This window comes from Gopherus evgoodei, chromosome 3 (genome assembly GCF_007399415.2).
Source record: "Gopherus evgoodei ecotype Sinaloan lineage chromosome 3, rGopEvg1_v1.p, whole genome shotgun sequence".
Classification (NCBI taxonomy): Eukaryota; Metazoa; Chordata; order Testudines; family Testudinidae; genus Gopherus; species Gopherus evgoodei.
The window spans coordinates 66,109,611-66,125,285 of record NC_044324.1 but is presented as its reverse complement, the minus strand read 5'-3'; the positions used below and the strand labels follow the sequence as shown (position 1 = coordinate 66,125,285).

The following is a 15,675-nucleotide window of genomic DNA, read 5'->3' as shown; positions in this document are numbered from 1 at the left end:
AAAGCATGTAATGAATCTACTGGCTTGTTACTAGGTATCTCCCCTTGACTCTGGCTGACCTGGAGGGGTAAGCTCTAGTCAGTGGAGGCTACTGTTACCTGTTCAACATCCAGCTAGTACAGAAATCTATAGTCCACAAAGTACCAAAACAGGAAGTAACATCCTGAGACCAGTGGGGACCTGATTCAGGAAAAGAGCCAGAGGCTGAGTAGAAACAGGAGCACGAGGTCAGAGGTAGAAGCCTGGGAACTGGCTATGGGTGAAGACAAGGCAGCAAGGAGCTTAAGAGTTTGGTCTGGAAAGCTAAAAGTCAGGCAAAAACTCATGTTGTTAGCACAATAGTGGCCATAGCAAGAAGATACAACGCAGCGGCCAGAAGCCAGGAAAATGGTGTAGAGGGATCCCAGTAATATTCTTATCTATCTTTGTAATCGTGTACCATGCTGCCCTTAGTGGATAAAGTTAGGAACGTAGTCTGGTCTTTATTGTAATTGTTGGAGTTCTATCTTGGCTACTTGCATCTTCTATTTTTGCCAGTCCTAGGTTTTTTTGTGTTACTTATTTGAAACATGAGTATTTATGTGAACCCTCACCAAGGGCTGCAGCCTATACAATCTAGTGCACGGAGGACTCACAGAGCTAGTCTCCAAACTTATGGTATAATGAGCATTTAGAAGGGACTCCTATCACAGCATATCCTGCAATAAGGTTGCCAATTATTTTCTGCAATTTGGCTGTATAACTTTCTTTGTGAAAGCTCAATCACAGTTTCCATTATTTATCAGTAACTTCTGCAAACTTGTTAGATGAAAATAAAAATTGAGATGAACTATTTCAAAAGACAAAAATAGTAGCTTTTTAAACAGAATTGGAAAACTTGATTTTGAATTTTAACAAAACAATGCTAAACACATCAGGGCTTTTTAAATATAAAATATTTCTTCATTTTCTGCAAATTTCTGTTACTTGTTTTTGTAAGTGAACAACATATAATCAAATCAGAATCTCTTAAGAATTTATACAAAATGCATTTTTAGTACAACTCCTTACCGAAGTGGCTATTACATTCCAGAAAAGTTGCTTTACAATCGCGCCAGCACTGCCCCTCTACGCAGAAACGTTTGCAAACCGACAGCTTACTGCGAATGTCTTGGTCTACTTTCTCCCAGCTGTTCTGCACATCTGGCCACAGCTGGTTTATTTCAGAATGGACCTGTGTAGGGGAGGATCTGCAGCCTCCTCTCTCTCTTCTATTGGCTCATCCTTATGGGACTCTCTGGGCTTGCTGGCATTTCATTGGCCTGGCTTGCCCCCTTCCCCGTGAGCTAATTGGAGGAGCGGGATGGAGGGGACGGAATCCCCTTTGGTTTATTGGGAGGGGGGAGCGGAGTTATGCCCGGTCACCTGCGGCTCGGGCAGCTGTGGTGCCTCCGGCGCCTCACCCCCACCTCTCGCTGCTGCTGGGGGGAGCCGGAGCTCGAGCTGGAGCTGCCGGGCCCGCCGCTGTCAGGGGAAATGGCCAAAGACAAGCGACACACACAAAGAACATGGCGAGGGAAGGAGGAGTCTGAGCCGACGGCAGCTGCGCTCCCCCGCCCGAAGGACGCTCCGGGGAGGGAGGACAATGCCCAGCCCACTCTGGCCCAGCTGCCGCCCGGCTCCCGGGGGAGGGGGCTGTTTTCCCAGGGCTGGGCGCCCCTGGTGTTTCCGGTAAGTGGCTCCCACTCCTGTCCCCTCTCCTTCCCGGGGGACGGGGGGGGGGGTCGCCGCAGTGCGCCCCAAAGCCGAGCAGCCCCCCTGCCTGGGGAACTTTGCCGGAGCCGGGAACTTTGCCGGGGGCTTGGGCTGCAGCCCGCCGGGAGCTGGCCCGGGTAGGGAGAGGGGGCGCTGCTCGCTCCTCTAGACCTGCCCCGGGCGTGCCGCTGCTCGGGGAGGGTGGGCAGCTGCGCCCCGGACTTGCCCCAGCCGGGAGCGGGCACCAGTCCCGCCTGCCCGCGCTGGGACTCGCCCTGAGAGGCGTTTCCTGGGGGCGGCGGCCTCTTCCCCCGCCTTTGGCCGGTGCTATCGCACCTGAGACGGGCGGCTCTGGCGGTGCAAGCTCCGATCAGGCGACCAGCCTCCCTCGGGGAGGGGGAAGCGGAGGCGCCGCTCGCAGAATTGTAGCCGGGAAAGCAGCAGCAGCAGCGGCGCTTGGGAACTTTTCTACGGGGTGTTCGCAACTTGTCTGAAATTCGGCTGGGGCTCGGGGGCGGGTGGGCTCCTCGGATCCCCCTCTCGGGTCTGGGCTGCCGGTGGCCCAGGCTGCTTCATTGCAGCCCCGCCGAGCAGAGCAGCGAGGGCGAACCCCAGAGGTAGGAGCAACCTGCCTGCTGGGTCTCACCTGTTGTGTTTTGGTTCCAGCCTGCCCCACGCTGTAACAAACTACGCGCAAGTGCTACTGAACAGGACGCAGCTGGAGTGAGATCTGCAGCGACTGGTACTTTAACCCACCCTCGCCCGCTGTTTGCCCCCAGCCCTAGTTTACGCTGCACTGCATACAGGAATTTTCTGTTTTCTGGCAGGAACAAAAACGGGAGCAGGTAGAAAGAAAGGGTGACCAGATGTCCCGATTTTATAGGGACAGTCCCTATTTTGGGGTCTTTTTCTTGTATAGGCTCCTGTTACCCCACCCCGGTCCCGATTTTTCACATTTGCTGTCTGGTCACCCTAACTCCAATGTCCTTTGATTCCTGACACATCGACATTACTATATCATAATTAGCTGAAAGTGTCTGAGTTTAAGGAAGGCTTGAAAACAATTTGAAGAGGTGCTTAAAATGACTGCATAATTTCAGCCTTAAGGATATCTAACATCTGCATAGTTGTATCTTGTAACTTTAATTGTGACTAGTATTTATGTGCGTTAAACGTAGCTTTACTTAAATATGACCAAACTTAAAATCATCTGTGGCTTTGATCCTCTGGCATGCCATAGTAACGTAGTCTTAACAGATGTTAGTTTGTGTGGATAACTATCCAGAAGAAAAATATTCTAACTATGCCTCATTTAAAACAATTAAAAGTTAGAGAATTTAAAAAAAAAAATGAGTGGGCATGCACAGTCAACATCAGTGTGCAGAAGATAAACTACATCCGATCTCTAACTCTGAAAAGTCTTTTCTTACATTTTCAAAAGTAATTCTACTTGTATGTATTTACTTCAAAGTTTTTAATCCTTCTGTCATGTGATTGTTGACCATGTAAAGTAATCTTGACTGTTCTCAGGCCCTCTGGAGTGTTTTTTTTCTTGTCAGATTAATATGTGCAGCAACATCCTTTCTTCAAATCCACTATTCATATTTGGAGTTAAAACATGCCTATGGAGGAATGTGTAATGCATCATTATGTAGTTCTATCAAATACCATTACAGAAAACTGTATCCCTCTTTACTTACAGAAAAAGTGAATCTGCATGTCTCCCTCTGTCCTCCCCTCACTCACCCGTTAAAATCTTAAATATATTTTAACTTTATTTTGAAGGTTTTGCTGATGAAAACTGGTATTGATATGATTGTTTTTGTGACAGTAGTTTCCTGAGATTAATCGAGGGTTTGTGTCCCATTGTGCTAGGCCTTGTACAAATATATAAAGACCTACAGTTTCAAAAATTACTAGTGATTTTTGGGTATCCAATTTGAGATGCCATTGGAGGCCTGATTTTCAGAAAGTGTTGAACACCAGTATCCACTGAAAATCCGGCTTTAAGATGTTCCTGAATCTCTAGCCACTAAAAACTTACCTATGAAGATAAGTGACAGTGAAGAGGCAAAATAAAATACATATGTGATCTTTTAAAATCTTTATTATTATTGTGGTCACAATCTCTTTTGCCACTTGTGACAAAGTTATGCTCTTCAAGAGTTACAGCCACGTAATGCACTCAGTTGTGTTCTTAGAAAACTTTTTCGTTCTAATGTTGTAATTTACTAGGCTTTCATCCTGTGAAACAAACTGTTTTTCCCTTATGGGTTAGAATGAAATGAAAAAAGGGTGTCTCAGTGTACTTGATTAAACACAACTAATAAAAGACAGCTTAGTCGTATTAAAGCCGACAATATAAATACTAATTAATTTATCAAAAATAAGTTATCTATCCTGTATATGCATACATAAATTTAGGTTATGTAGAATTTAAATGTAAAGATGACATTACTGATTTAGAGGGTGCCATTACACATTAACCAAACTTAAAAAGAATATCTCTTTAAAATCTGTTGACATTTAATTGACCTTTTTAAAGTTCATTCTGTTAATCATACTCAAAGCGCTAAAGCTATGGTTGACTGCTCTGGTGTTCTTACATTCAGTCGTGCTCAGCATATAAATTCTACAGCATAATTGCTACTTATTGAGTAAGAGTTGCTTTTCTTCTCTGAAAATGAGAAAGTTTTACTTTGCCTCAGGCTGGATACTTGTTGTAGAGTTTGGATTCAAAATTCTTTCATGTCATTAATTGTTGTTGTGTAGGGTGTGGCCTCTAGTTAGAGAGTAATGGAAATTTTTGTCTCCTTAAACTGCATTTTTTTTCTCTTTCCTGAAGCATTTTCAAATAGGGAAAGGTAACCTTGAAAGGTTTAAAGGTTATATTTGTCTAGCACAAATTAAAATGCAGGGTTTCAGTATTTTCTCTATGAGCCTTTACATTAGCATCTTTTTAAAATAAAATCTAGTCGTCTTAATACTAACATTCTGAATATAAAATGTTGGTTTGGAAAAAACTTAGCTCTAAATGGTAATAGTTGTATATGGGAGAAAACTCTTACTACTGCATTATGGCTCTTAGTCACAGGACTCTTTTAACCAAAAATTGTATAGATACTCAAAATAGCAATATTATTGAGAGGCCGCTAGTAAGGGGTCTAACTGAGGATTAATTTCTGTTACATCTATGTTCTAAAGCCCAGATTTGTAACTGAGGTAATATCTACTGCTGTATATCTTAGCATTTCTGGGATTTTTGTGTAGTTTGTACATTAGAATTAAATTTTTTCTTATGTATCAGTTTTACAAGTAATCTCTCTTTATGGAAAGTAAGGAAAGCATGTAAATGCAGACAATGAAATCTAATACCTGTTGGTCCTAATATCAATAGCCCTTCATATCTTGGACACTACCATTAAAAATTAATTGATTCGTTAATTAAACATATAACTACTTAAAAAGATTGGACTCCAAACGAGAGTGATGATTGTTTGGATTTCTAAACTATTTTCTTGATGCTGAAAAAAGCAAAACCTAGAACACTCGATCCTGAATAGAATGCATACAATGCAAAATCAGAAATTGTTTTTCAACCTCGTTCTCAAGTCGTGATCTTGCTACTGCATGGATGCAATCAGACCCCTGCCAACTTCACTCTGTGCGGGGACTCTCCTTGGGAAAGAGGATCAACCTCCTGAGGTCCCTTCCAACTCTGATTCTATGAACACACATACACGATGTATTTAAAAAAACCAACCTTACAGATCAGAAAGTTCTGATAGGTAATTTTATTTACCACATCACTAGTGATCTAGGTCAAACGCTAAAATAAAACTATAGTGTGTCTGTATATTGGTGAAGTTGATGAAATAAATTGACAAAAACTCCAGGTAACTTAGACACCAACATGATTAAACTATGGACAGATGAGCTAAAATTCTCTGTGTATTCCATAGCTGATATACTTTCATTTTGTATTGCTCCTGGATTATACAAATGCAGCTAAGGAGGATGATCCTGCAATCCTAACTGTGAAGCTGATGTGAGCTTTGGCAGAATAAGGGCTGTAGAATCAGGCCAAAACTAATATAAATTTTACTGAAGTATGTAAGGTTGTGTAATTGGAGTAAAGTCATATTTCTCATTGAATAAATGGTTTAAAAATAATTCATAACACTTCATGCTCTGCCTCGGTTAAAAAGTTTCTAGTACAAGATGGAAAATGGCAATATGTACCACATTTTCCTATGCCTGAGGATAGTATTCTTTCTATGCAAGCAGCAGGAGACTTGCAAGATATGCAAATGATAAAATCTTGACTGACTGACACAGTATTTCCTCAAAATAGAAGTGAATATATCTTAGTGCCCTGTTCTGTTTTTGTTTTGTTTTTAACCAAAACACCAATCAGACCTATGTTGATTGTGTCTAACAAAAATCTTTTTTAATTATTTACTATCAAAGCCTCTGACTGCTATTGTTTGGAGATAATATTATGGGGTGATTTTTGTGAGCTACCTTTTGGGAATTAGGTGAAACTAACAAACTCCTCTCTAGAATTCACACTCTGGTAATCGTGACTGTAGGGCTGTGCAGACGAACCCTTAATGAAGAAAACCCTCTGTCAATTACTTACCAGTATATATTAACTAACAGTTACATTAGAAAAGGATTTCATTGGCTTATTAAAGGGTACTCATTTTTTGCATTTAGAACACCCTTTCAACCAAGGATCTGGAAGCACTCTTACCAAGTGAGCATTATTGACTTGGACTTAGGAAATTTGGGTTCAATTCTTGATTCAGCTGCAGATTCCTCTCACTTAACACAGTGGTTCTCAACCTTTCCAGACTACTGTACCCCTTCAGGAGTCTGATTTGGCTTGTGTACCCCAAGTTTCACCTCACTTCAAAGCTACTTGTTTACAAAATCAGACATAACTATAAAAGTGTCACAGCACACTATTTCTGAAAAATTACTTTATCATTTTGCCTGTATGAAATTTTTGAGTTGATGTACATCATGGAAGACCTCTGTGTACCACGGCGGAGAACCACTGACTTAACCTGTACCTCAGTTTCATTTCTGTAAAATGGAGATCATACTTTACTACACCACTGTGGTGTTTGGAGGACAAATCCATTAATAACATCAGGTACTCAGATACTATTGTGATGAGGGCCATATATAGATGTTAAGCACTTTGGGGAAGAGAACAGGGTCAAGGTTTTCAAAGCCAACTAGTACACTCAGGTAAAATGTACACTTTTAACTGGTGCTTTTTTTTTTTTTTTTTTTTTTTTTTTTGACTCAGTTACATTTTCCTCTACTTCTAGAAAAGCTGTAAGAAGCAACTCTTTAATCAGTAATTTCATTGGAGGTAATAGGAAGTAAAGGTATAACATTAACAGGATTTCAGCCCATGACCCTGGCAATAAATGTCAACACTTTATCCCCTGGGTCATGGTATTTAATTACCAACCATGGGAACAAAAAGGTGTTAACTGGCTTATGGGTGTTTTCCTCTTCACCTTGCTCGCCTCAATGCAATATTGATACCCAGAAACAGGGAATCCTTCATAAATCAACTGAGGGCTAGAATTCAAGCAGGTTTAGCCTGCAATGAATACCCCACTCTATATTTGATGACAATTAGAGTTAATTTACTATGCTTTGTGCTTCTTCAAGGACAAGAATGTTTCCTTATTTTAGCTGTACACTTCCCTGTAAGCAAGCCTCTTATAAAACCATTTTAATATGTGGTGTTAGTGTTAGTTTGTGCAGAACACCCAGAAAATAGTTGAATTGCTTTGTCAGTGCCGAGCCCAAGATTTCCTATTATGTATGGCACAGACTGGTACATAAATACCATGGATGTGAATTTAGCAACCAGCTAATACATTGCACTACGTTTTAGTGAGAGAACTTTGACTAAAGGCATTAGTTCAAATTCCTGCTCTTACGAAAGTTCTATGGGATCTGTGAAATCTCCACAGATCTCTGCTTGTTAAGATCTTGACTAAAAAGATCTCTGTACAGTAAAAGAGTGGAAGTCACCTTATCAACACCTAGTTATTTGAGACTACGTAGCCCCTGCCATGATTTGAGCTAATTGTTCCTAGGTGTCTAGGCATTCCTGCTCTCTGTTTCTGTGCACAGGAAGAGTGGCAATGGAGAGGAAAAGGTTTACACCATTTTGTGTTTTCTCTCTTCATGGGGCAGCCAGGGGCCTGCCTGATGTAAATTTAGAGCTGTCTCCAGGCAGTGGGAAGCCAAAACTAGTTTAAGCACAGGGCACTCTGTAGTTGCCCGCTCCCTACCCTGGAATGCTACTATGCAGGGGCTGACATCATTGTGGCAGCTTTATGCCATCTAGGGAGTTAATTGAGTACACCTAGGAGCTACCTTTTGCCTCATTAAAGGCTCTTATCTTATGTACTTATATGGCCCCCATTACTGGAGTATCTGAACAGTTCACAATCTTTAATATATTATCCTCCCAACAACCCTGTGAGGTAGGGATGTACTATCCACAGTTTGACGATAGGCTTCTGTGCTTCGCTTACTTCTCCAAATGACTTGCCCACCATCACACAGAAAGACTGGTGGAATGATGACTTGCACCAGTATCTTCCCCAATCATAAATTAGTGCTGTAGCCACTAGATCTTTTTCTCTGGCAGAGTGATGTAAAGGAGTCTTAGGCCTCAGTTTTCTTCTATGCTAGGTATGTCAATATTTAACCATACCTAGGGCTTGAAATAGTCACTTGACACCTACCTGCCAGAGTGAAAAATATCTGCACCCCACCCCCATCCCTGAAATTTAAAAGAATAAAACAATTTTCTACTGTTCATGTGTTCTGTAGTGAACTGTAGGCACTGTCAATCAAATTTACTATTTAACTTTAACTTACTGATAGGGCTGAGCAAATAGCAGAAAAATATTTATTGAATATGTTCAGTGAATTTCATTTCTATTCATCTAATGCAGGGGTTCCCAAACTTGGTTCGCGGCTTATTCAGGGCAAGCCCCTGGCAGGCCGCAAGACACTTTGTTTACCTGAGCGTCTGTAGGTATGGCCACTTGCAGCTCCCAGTGGCCGTGGTTCGCTGTTCATGGCCAATGGGAGCTGTGGGAAGTGGCGCAGCGTGGAAAACAAAGCATCTTGCAGCCTGCCAGGGGCTTACCTTGAACAAGCCGCAAACCAAGTTTGTGAATCCCTGATCTAATGTATTTTCTGTGTAGCCTTTGCTTACCTAGAGCTGCCTGTGTTTTACAAAAAGTGTTTGTTATATAAATTATTCACTGAATATTGGTGAAATTTGTAAAATATATTTCAGTGCTATTTAACAGGTCATACTGCTGCATTTTTCTTGCTTTTGTTGTATGGTTCACAGTGGATAATCCTGAGCGGTCTTGTTTCTCCTTTTTCTTCTTTCCTTCTATTCTTTGTCCCTATACTGTGTGTTCTCTGCTATCATCTTTTCCTAAAAACTCTCTCCTCCTCCCCTTGCTCCCATACTTTTCTGTTCTAACTTCCCATCAAGTCCTCCCTCATGTCTATCCAGGCTCCCGTAGGACCTGGCAATTTTTACCTGACCCTGATAACCTGAGAAAACACTTACAGGCCAGAAATGGCAATGAAAGATCAGGGGTTCCACTCCCTAGGGACAAATATCTTTATAGGAGGGAGTTGGGATTTTTTCAGAGATCTTGAACTCCCCTTAGGTGGCTCCATCTTATGTATGAAACTCTTGCTAGTAGGTGTCTGAAACTCAAAGTAGCTCTCTCTGCCTCTTCTCTGACTTTTAGACAAAATAAGCAATATTTCAGCTGACCCCACCCCCAGTTTCCGTGCTCCCATCTCAGAGCCTCTCAGTGGTTTCAACAGTTGTTGGGGCTTCTCTGCTACTTTACCTCTTCCCCAGGTTACTGGTTAGAGCTGGTCAGGAATTTTTGGATGAAACTTTTTCACTGTAGAAAAATGCCAGTTCATTGAAGCAAAACCTTTTCATGGGAAGTTTGGTTTTGACAAAAAAAAACCTTTTTTTTTTTTTTTTTTTTTGATACTTAAAATGTACATTTTTTTTATGTTTTTACACTGTCAAGTAACTTAAATTTTGAAACAAAAAAGTTTAAAAACAAAACATGTTTTGAAATCATAATGTTTCAGTTGACCCGAACCAGTTTTTTGGGGGGCTTTTCAGTGTGTGAAAATTTGAAATTTCAGCTCTTCATCTGATTTGGGATGGTAAAACTTTTTTGAAATTGTGAAAACTGTTTCCTGCCCAGCTGTACTCATATTTGCTGCAATAGGGGCATGTATCTTTGCTTCTCTTACCTTCCTCAAGTGTCTGGTTTTTGTATCTGCCGCCTCCTTGTTGCTGCTCCAGGATGTCTGGGACAGCAGTAGAATGAAATTGACTTGATTCTTGTCATTTTAAATGCTGCTCTTAGGAATCTGGAAAAACAACTCTGAAAATATAGTGGTCGGTTTTCACTCACTGCAGCCAGAGACAGCTCTGAGCAGCAGGAGAAGCCCTGGAACTACCTGTCTGCAAGCTTAGTAACAAAGCATTTCATTAATTTATCCCAGTTTTGCATTTGGAAGGCTTTATTCTCAATCATAAGGGCTGGAAACTTAATGCTTCAAAAATCAAAGCTTAGTTTCTGCAGAAAATGACATTGGGAAAGCTTTCTATTTGCTGTGGGCCAGTGGGTTTTTTCCATCCCTGACTATGCTTCTCAACTGTCTGAAGACCAAATGTGGGATGTTGTGGGCTGAAGACACAAAAGGAGGGATATAAGAAAAGTAGAAAGGAAAGCTTAAAATGAAGCGAGCTCAGTTTTCAAAGATATTTTCCATAACTTCAGTATCAAGGTTAGTGCTTCTGATGTAAATAATTTACATTAATGAAATTAGGTTAATGTGGAAAAAGAAATAAACTTAATGTGTATAATCCTGCAGTGCCTGTTTTTTTTTTTTTTTTTTTCCTCATTGCTTCTCTGTTCAGTTTTAGGCTCTGTCTATGCTGCAAAGAAGGGGTGTGTGATTCCCCTGCTTGTGTACGCATATTCACAATAGCGCTCATTGAACTAGTGCAAGTATAAAGAGCAGTGTAGCTGTTGTACTGCTGTTGGCCACTGTCGAGGTACAGTTGAGCCTAAAACTGGTAGGTATGTACTTGGCACGGCTTAGTCACCACTGCTGCCAACAGTGCTACCATGGCTACACTGCTGTTTATACTCATGCTGGCTCGATGAGAGCTACTGTGAGTATGTGTACACGGACTGGGAGTCACACCTCTAGCTTACAGTGTAGACAGATTTCAAAGCAAAAGACTACAAGTTACTGGGGCAGATGGCAAATCTGGGAAACCTGTATCTATCTTGAGTTGATTTACAGAAAAAGGTATGCAAGGTATTCAATACTGGCATTTCAGTAATTGTGTTCCTTCTCTTTGTAACAGTTCCTCCAGAAGTACTGAAGATAGGATCCAACTGCCGAGTGTGCAACTTCAGGAATAACCTTTTTCCCCACTCCAAACTACTAGCCACAGCAACTTGCTATTTCATATTACCATATGAAAATCGCATCCACTTCATTGTGGATACTTCTGTCACAGATCATAGATGCAGAGTGAGTTTACCTGGAAACCTCTTGAGTGTATAGGAAAACTTTACATATAAATTTCCTAAAAATATTGAAGAATTGATAGGTTTTCTTAGCAGGTATTGGCACTAGGTCTGTGTGGTATTATCACTTACTTTAGTCCTGTGCCCCATAGGGTCTTGTAAGCTTTGTGAAATGGTCCCAAAAACTGTTTCTACACAAGCAGTTAAACCTTTTTCAACACCTGCTGAAGGAGGCCAGGGCAGTCAGTTTCATGCAACCAATATCAGCCAATAAGTAATTTTCCTAGTGTAGTTTTCTAAAATGCAGAACAATAAAGTGACATTTGCTCTTCAATCCAACTATTTGACTTGAAACTTGTTTTAATTTACTTCTAGAAAGCAATGTTAATGATGGGAGCCAGATGATATGAAATGCTAACTGAGCTTCTTCAATTACAATAATCCATTCAACTAATTTTTGTAAATGTATAATACAGTTTATGTCTTGAATTTCCAGGAATCTTCTCCTAATGGCCAAGCAGTGTGGTGTTCCCTGGTTGAGTGTGCATCTTACATAAATTGTAAAGGAAGCTGAAATAGGAAGAATTGGGCCCAACAAGTAAGTTCCTGGGTTCGCCCCCCCCAAATATTTCCACATGGAGACTGTTTTAATACTTCTATATAACTCAATATATTATTCATCCTCCTAAATAAACCACATTAACAAGTGAAACTTACATCAGACATTATGGGGAGGCATCTGACATAAAGCACTGTTGTTCAAGCTGTATTTTGGGAAACTGATAAATCTTTCCTATTAAGATGTCTGAACTGTCACTTTACCGAAGTGAGATGGAAAATACTGTGCTGAATTTTACCTGTGTGTAACTGCACTCATGTTTGCTCAGTGCGTTGGAATCTGCGAATCAACTCACAGCTCTAAAATATTGAGTCAAAGGCATTGCAGAACAGGCACAAACAGCTTTTATTCCCAACTCTGAGATATCAACAAATAGTGCAGCTCTTAGTTCACTATATTATAGAAAAAGTGAACACCAAATTAAATCGTAATTTCTCCCTTATCCCTGCCCGTACTCTGCCAGGCCTCCACAATATACAGCTCTCAGGCCGCATGTGGCCCGCGGAGGCTCACCGTGCGGCCCGCGGCAGGGAATCAAAAGTCTCTGAGCTGCCCGCAGCCGCGGGGAGCCCAGAGCCCTTTAAATCCCAGCCACGGCCGGGATTCATAGGGCTCTGGGCTGCCTGCAGAGATTCCTGGCTGCGGCTGAGATTTAATGGGCTCAGGGCTCCCGGCCACCACGGGCAGCTCAGAGCCCTTTGAATCCCGGGCGCGGCTCCAGTGGATGGGCTGGGGCTGGGATTTAAAGGGCTCGGGCTCCCCTCAGTGGCAGGAGCTCTGGGCCCTTTAAATCCCTGCCCCAGCCCCGCAAAGCTCTGGGTTCCCCCAACCGTTGGAGCCCCGGGCCCTTTAATTTGCCCCTGATAGCTCCCAGCCACCTCTTCAGCTGGGAGCCCCTGGTTGACTTAAAGTCAAGTATCACCTCCCACCCACCCCCAACCTTCCTTTTTTGCCCACAGCTGTTTTGGTGGGGCAGCGCTGGGGAAGGAGGGTTTGTTTCTGCAGGGCTAGGCGGTGATGGGGCAGGGTGTTTCCGCGGAGCTGGGAGGTCCTGGGGGGGAGTGAGTGTTTCCGCGGGGCCGGGTGGTTTTGGCCCTCATCTGTTTTCTTTGGAGTAATGTGGCCCTTGCCGCTTTACGAGTTGTGCAGGCCTGCTCTATGTGATAGAAATGGAAGGATGAAGAACTTTGGATTAATGTTAAATATGAGAACAAAATCTCTGCCCAGATAAGTAGACAACGTACAGTAAGGGAATGGGTTGCAACATCGAAGGTATGACTTTTCTTTTATCATGGGTCTTGTAAATTCCCCATGTTTTGGTTTGTATTATTATTTTGTTAGCATTTTGACATTAGATGAATTTAACTGAATGACTAGAATTTACCTTTATGCATTTGCCTATGTCATTCTATCCATGTTTCAGGTGGTGGAAAAGTGGAGCCATTTTAGTTGCCCAGCTAACCTTCAATTGTAGCATGAGTTTAATTTGAGTGACAGTTTTGTCGCCTTTTTTTAATACCGATTCTCTCTTGCCCTTCTATACCGCCTTCACCAGATAATTCATATAATTTTTATTTGACATTCTGTGAAAAACTGAATGGGCTTATAACAGAAACTTGCTTAGTTAACTTTCCATGTTATCAGTGGTAGTGTATCATGCTAAGATGTGAACATAAAACCATCCCAAAAGTGTATTAGCCTGTTGGAACGCTCTTTAATTTCTCAGTCATAGTCATTTAAAATCTCTGTATCTACACCATTAATATATAAAAAGCTTTAATTACCTAATATTTCTGTTTTTAACACATTTTATTTAATGTTTTAAATGTACATATCCTGCTAAATGAATTACTTTACAGTATACAAATTGTGCACAATATAAATTGGAAAATCATCATATAGTGGAAACACCTAATCTTAAATTGTCTTGCATAAATGGCCCTTACTTTACTGGTAAAACTGTCTAGCATTTTAGATGTGACCTTGCTTTGACTTTGATATAGATCTAATCTATTTATTTTGCAATAGCTGAAAGGGAACCATACATGAGGAAAATGATATAGTGTATTGTTGTGACACAGTGTCCTTCATCTAATGAATTCAAACAACTAAGATCTTGTTAGTCTCTCTCTCCCCTCCCCCCCCTCCACATTTTTCTATTAATGAATTATAAATATTAGATTAGCCTTTCATCTGTCAATTTATTAATCTTCAGTTTGTGACAAGGTATAATTAAACTGAAATCTTTGCCCTCTGCTATCACTGAATTATATCTAGTTCTGCACTCAGTGTGTGTTGTGTTGCACAGTGTGTGTTCACTCGTTTTCTGCTTGGATTACATTTTACAAGAGTTTGAAGAGTCCATAATGAAGGAAATATTTTCTTAACCTTTGTTTTGCTATATAGACTCTACAAAGGGATTTATTAAGTAATTGTATCTGTAACTCGCTGAAGTGGGCATCTTAGTGAGAATTTCACAAAGTTAGTCTCAGTCATTCTGCTATGTAGAGGGAGGATCAATCTCTCTGGTCTGGAGTGTACGGCTGCCAAGTGCTAAGAATGCCTGGAATGTAGAATTGCCACAGCGCTAATAAAGTTTGCTTTGTTCCCTTAGTGACTTGACCCATTGAGGAAAATGTGGTTCCCTAGCAAGTTTTAATAGCTCGAAGTTGGTAGTGAATAAAGGGAAAGACCTCAACATAATTGTGCTTGTTTTCACCTGCTGCCTGGAAGATTAACTTTCTTAACCTTAGTGTAGAAAATATAGCCCCTGTGTTTTGAAATAGTGAGTTATGAGGACTCTTCACATTCGTTTTTGTGTAAATACCATAGATTTCTGCATTCCAAGTAGCTATATTCTTTCCATAAACTAGTTAGTTTGCTATATGATAAATTCATTTTAAGGCAAGTTCCAAGGAAAATCATTTTCTCTTTATGCCACTTTAATCACTTAACTGAATGTCTATGGTTTTGAATTAATTTGGAAAAATAGTTGAATTCTTAATCTTCAGTTTCCCCCTTCATTATCTTCATAAGAAAACAGGAATTAGGATGAAGAAACCAACTGCAAAACTGCACTACTGAGACTCGTTATGTCAGATATTGTTGTGTTTTTGATCTGTGGTAAATACTGTAATTCTGATAACTCTGTGTGGTGTAATGGCAACTGGTTATCCGAACAGAAAATTAGTAAAGTCTTATTACCCATTTAAACTTTGCATAAGCTTTCACAGAGCATGCTAACTCCCTCCCCCATCCCCACTTATCTTCTGCAGTCATTCTGGAGCAAAGGTTGAATAAGTTAATTTTAAGATCACATAGCTTCCCCCATTCCTCTTTGCAGAAAGGAAGAAAGCCAATCCCATCACTATATTAAAACAGTCTTAAAATTAGATCCTCTGTTTCAGTGGATAATAAAAGATCTGTGACTATATTTACAGATACGTTTTATGTTACTGATAAGTGAACTTAGTAGATTGCATAGTAATGCAATAAACACCACCATGACTTTTCAGTTACTGTCTTGGAGGCACAAATAAGTTGCAACAAAGCATGCAAGTCACTTCTTCCATAAATCTTTACTGTAATTCTATACCATATGTAAAAGACAGTCAAATGTTATATAATTTATTAACTATACCTATGTTTCAAACTATTTCACTAGAAGTCATAAGTTAT

At 40.8% G+C, this 15,675-nt stretch overlaps 1 protein-coding gene across 5 annotated transcripts in view; it reads left to right on the top strand.

Moving 5' to 3' along the window:
- The first annotated feature begins 1,282 nt into the window (after positions 1–1,282).
- The window catches only part of LOC115648315, a 94,560-nt gene continuing 80,167 nt past the window's right edge, over positions 1,283–15,675 (top strand). For 3 of the 5 annotated variants that reach the window (XR_003999520.1, XM_030555701.1, XM_030555700.1), the window contains exons 1-4: positions 1,283–1,710; positions 2,401–2,476; positions 11,213–11,382; positions 11,875–11,976. Coding sequence is in view for 3 of the 5 variants with exons in the window: in XM_030555701.1 (XP_030411561.1) it covers positions 1,393–1,710; positions 2,401–2,476; positions 11,213–11,382; positions 11,875–11,952 (642 nt within the window). In the remaining 2 variants the exon portion in view is untranslated. The remainder of the gene's footprint in view (positions 1,711–2,400; positions 2,477–11,212; positions 11,383–11,874; positions 11,977–15,675) is intronic. The other 2 variants (XR_003999519.1, XM_030555698.1) reach the window with 1 other exon arrangement.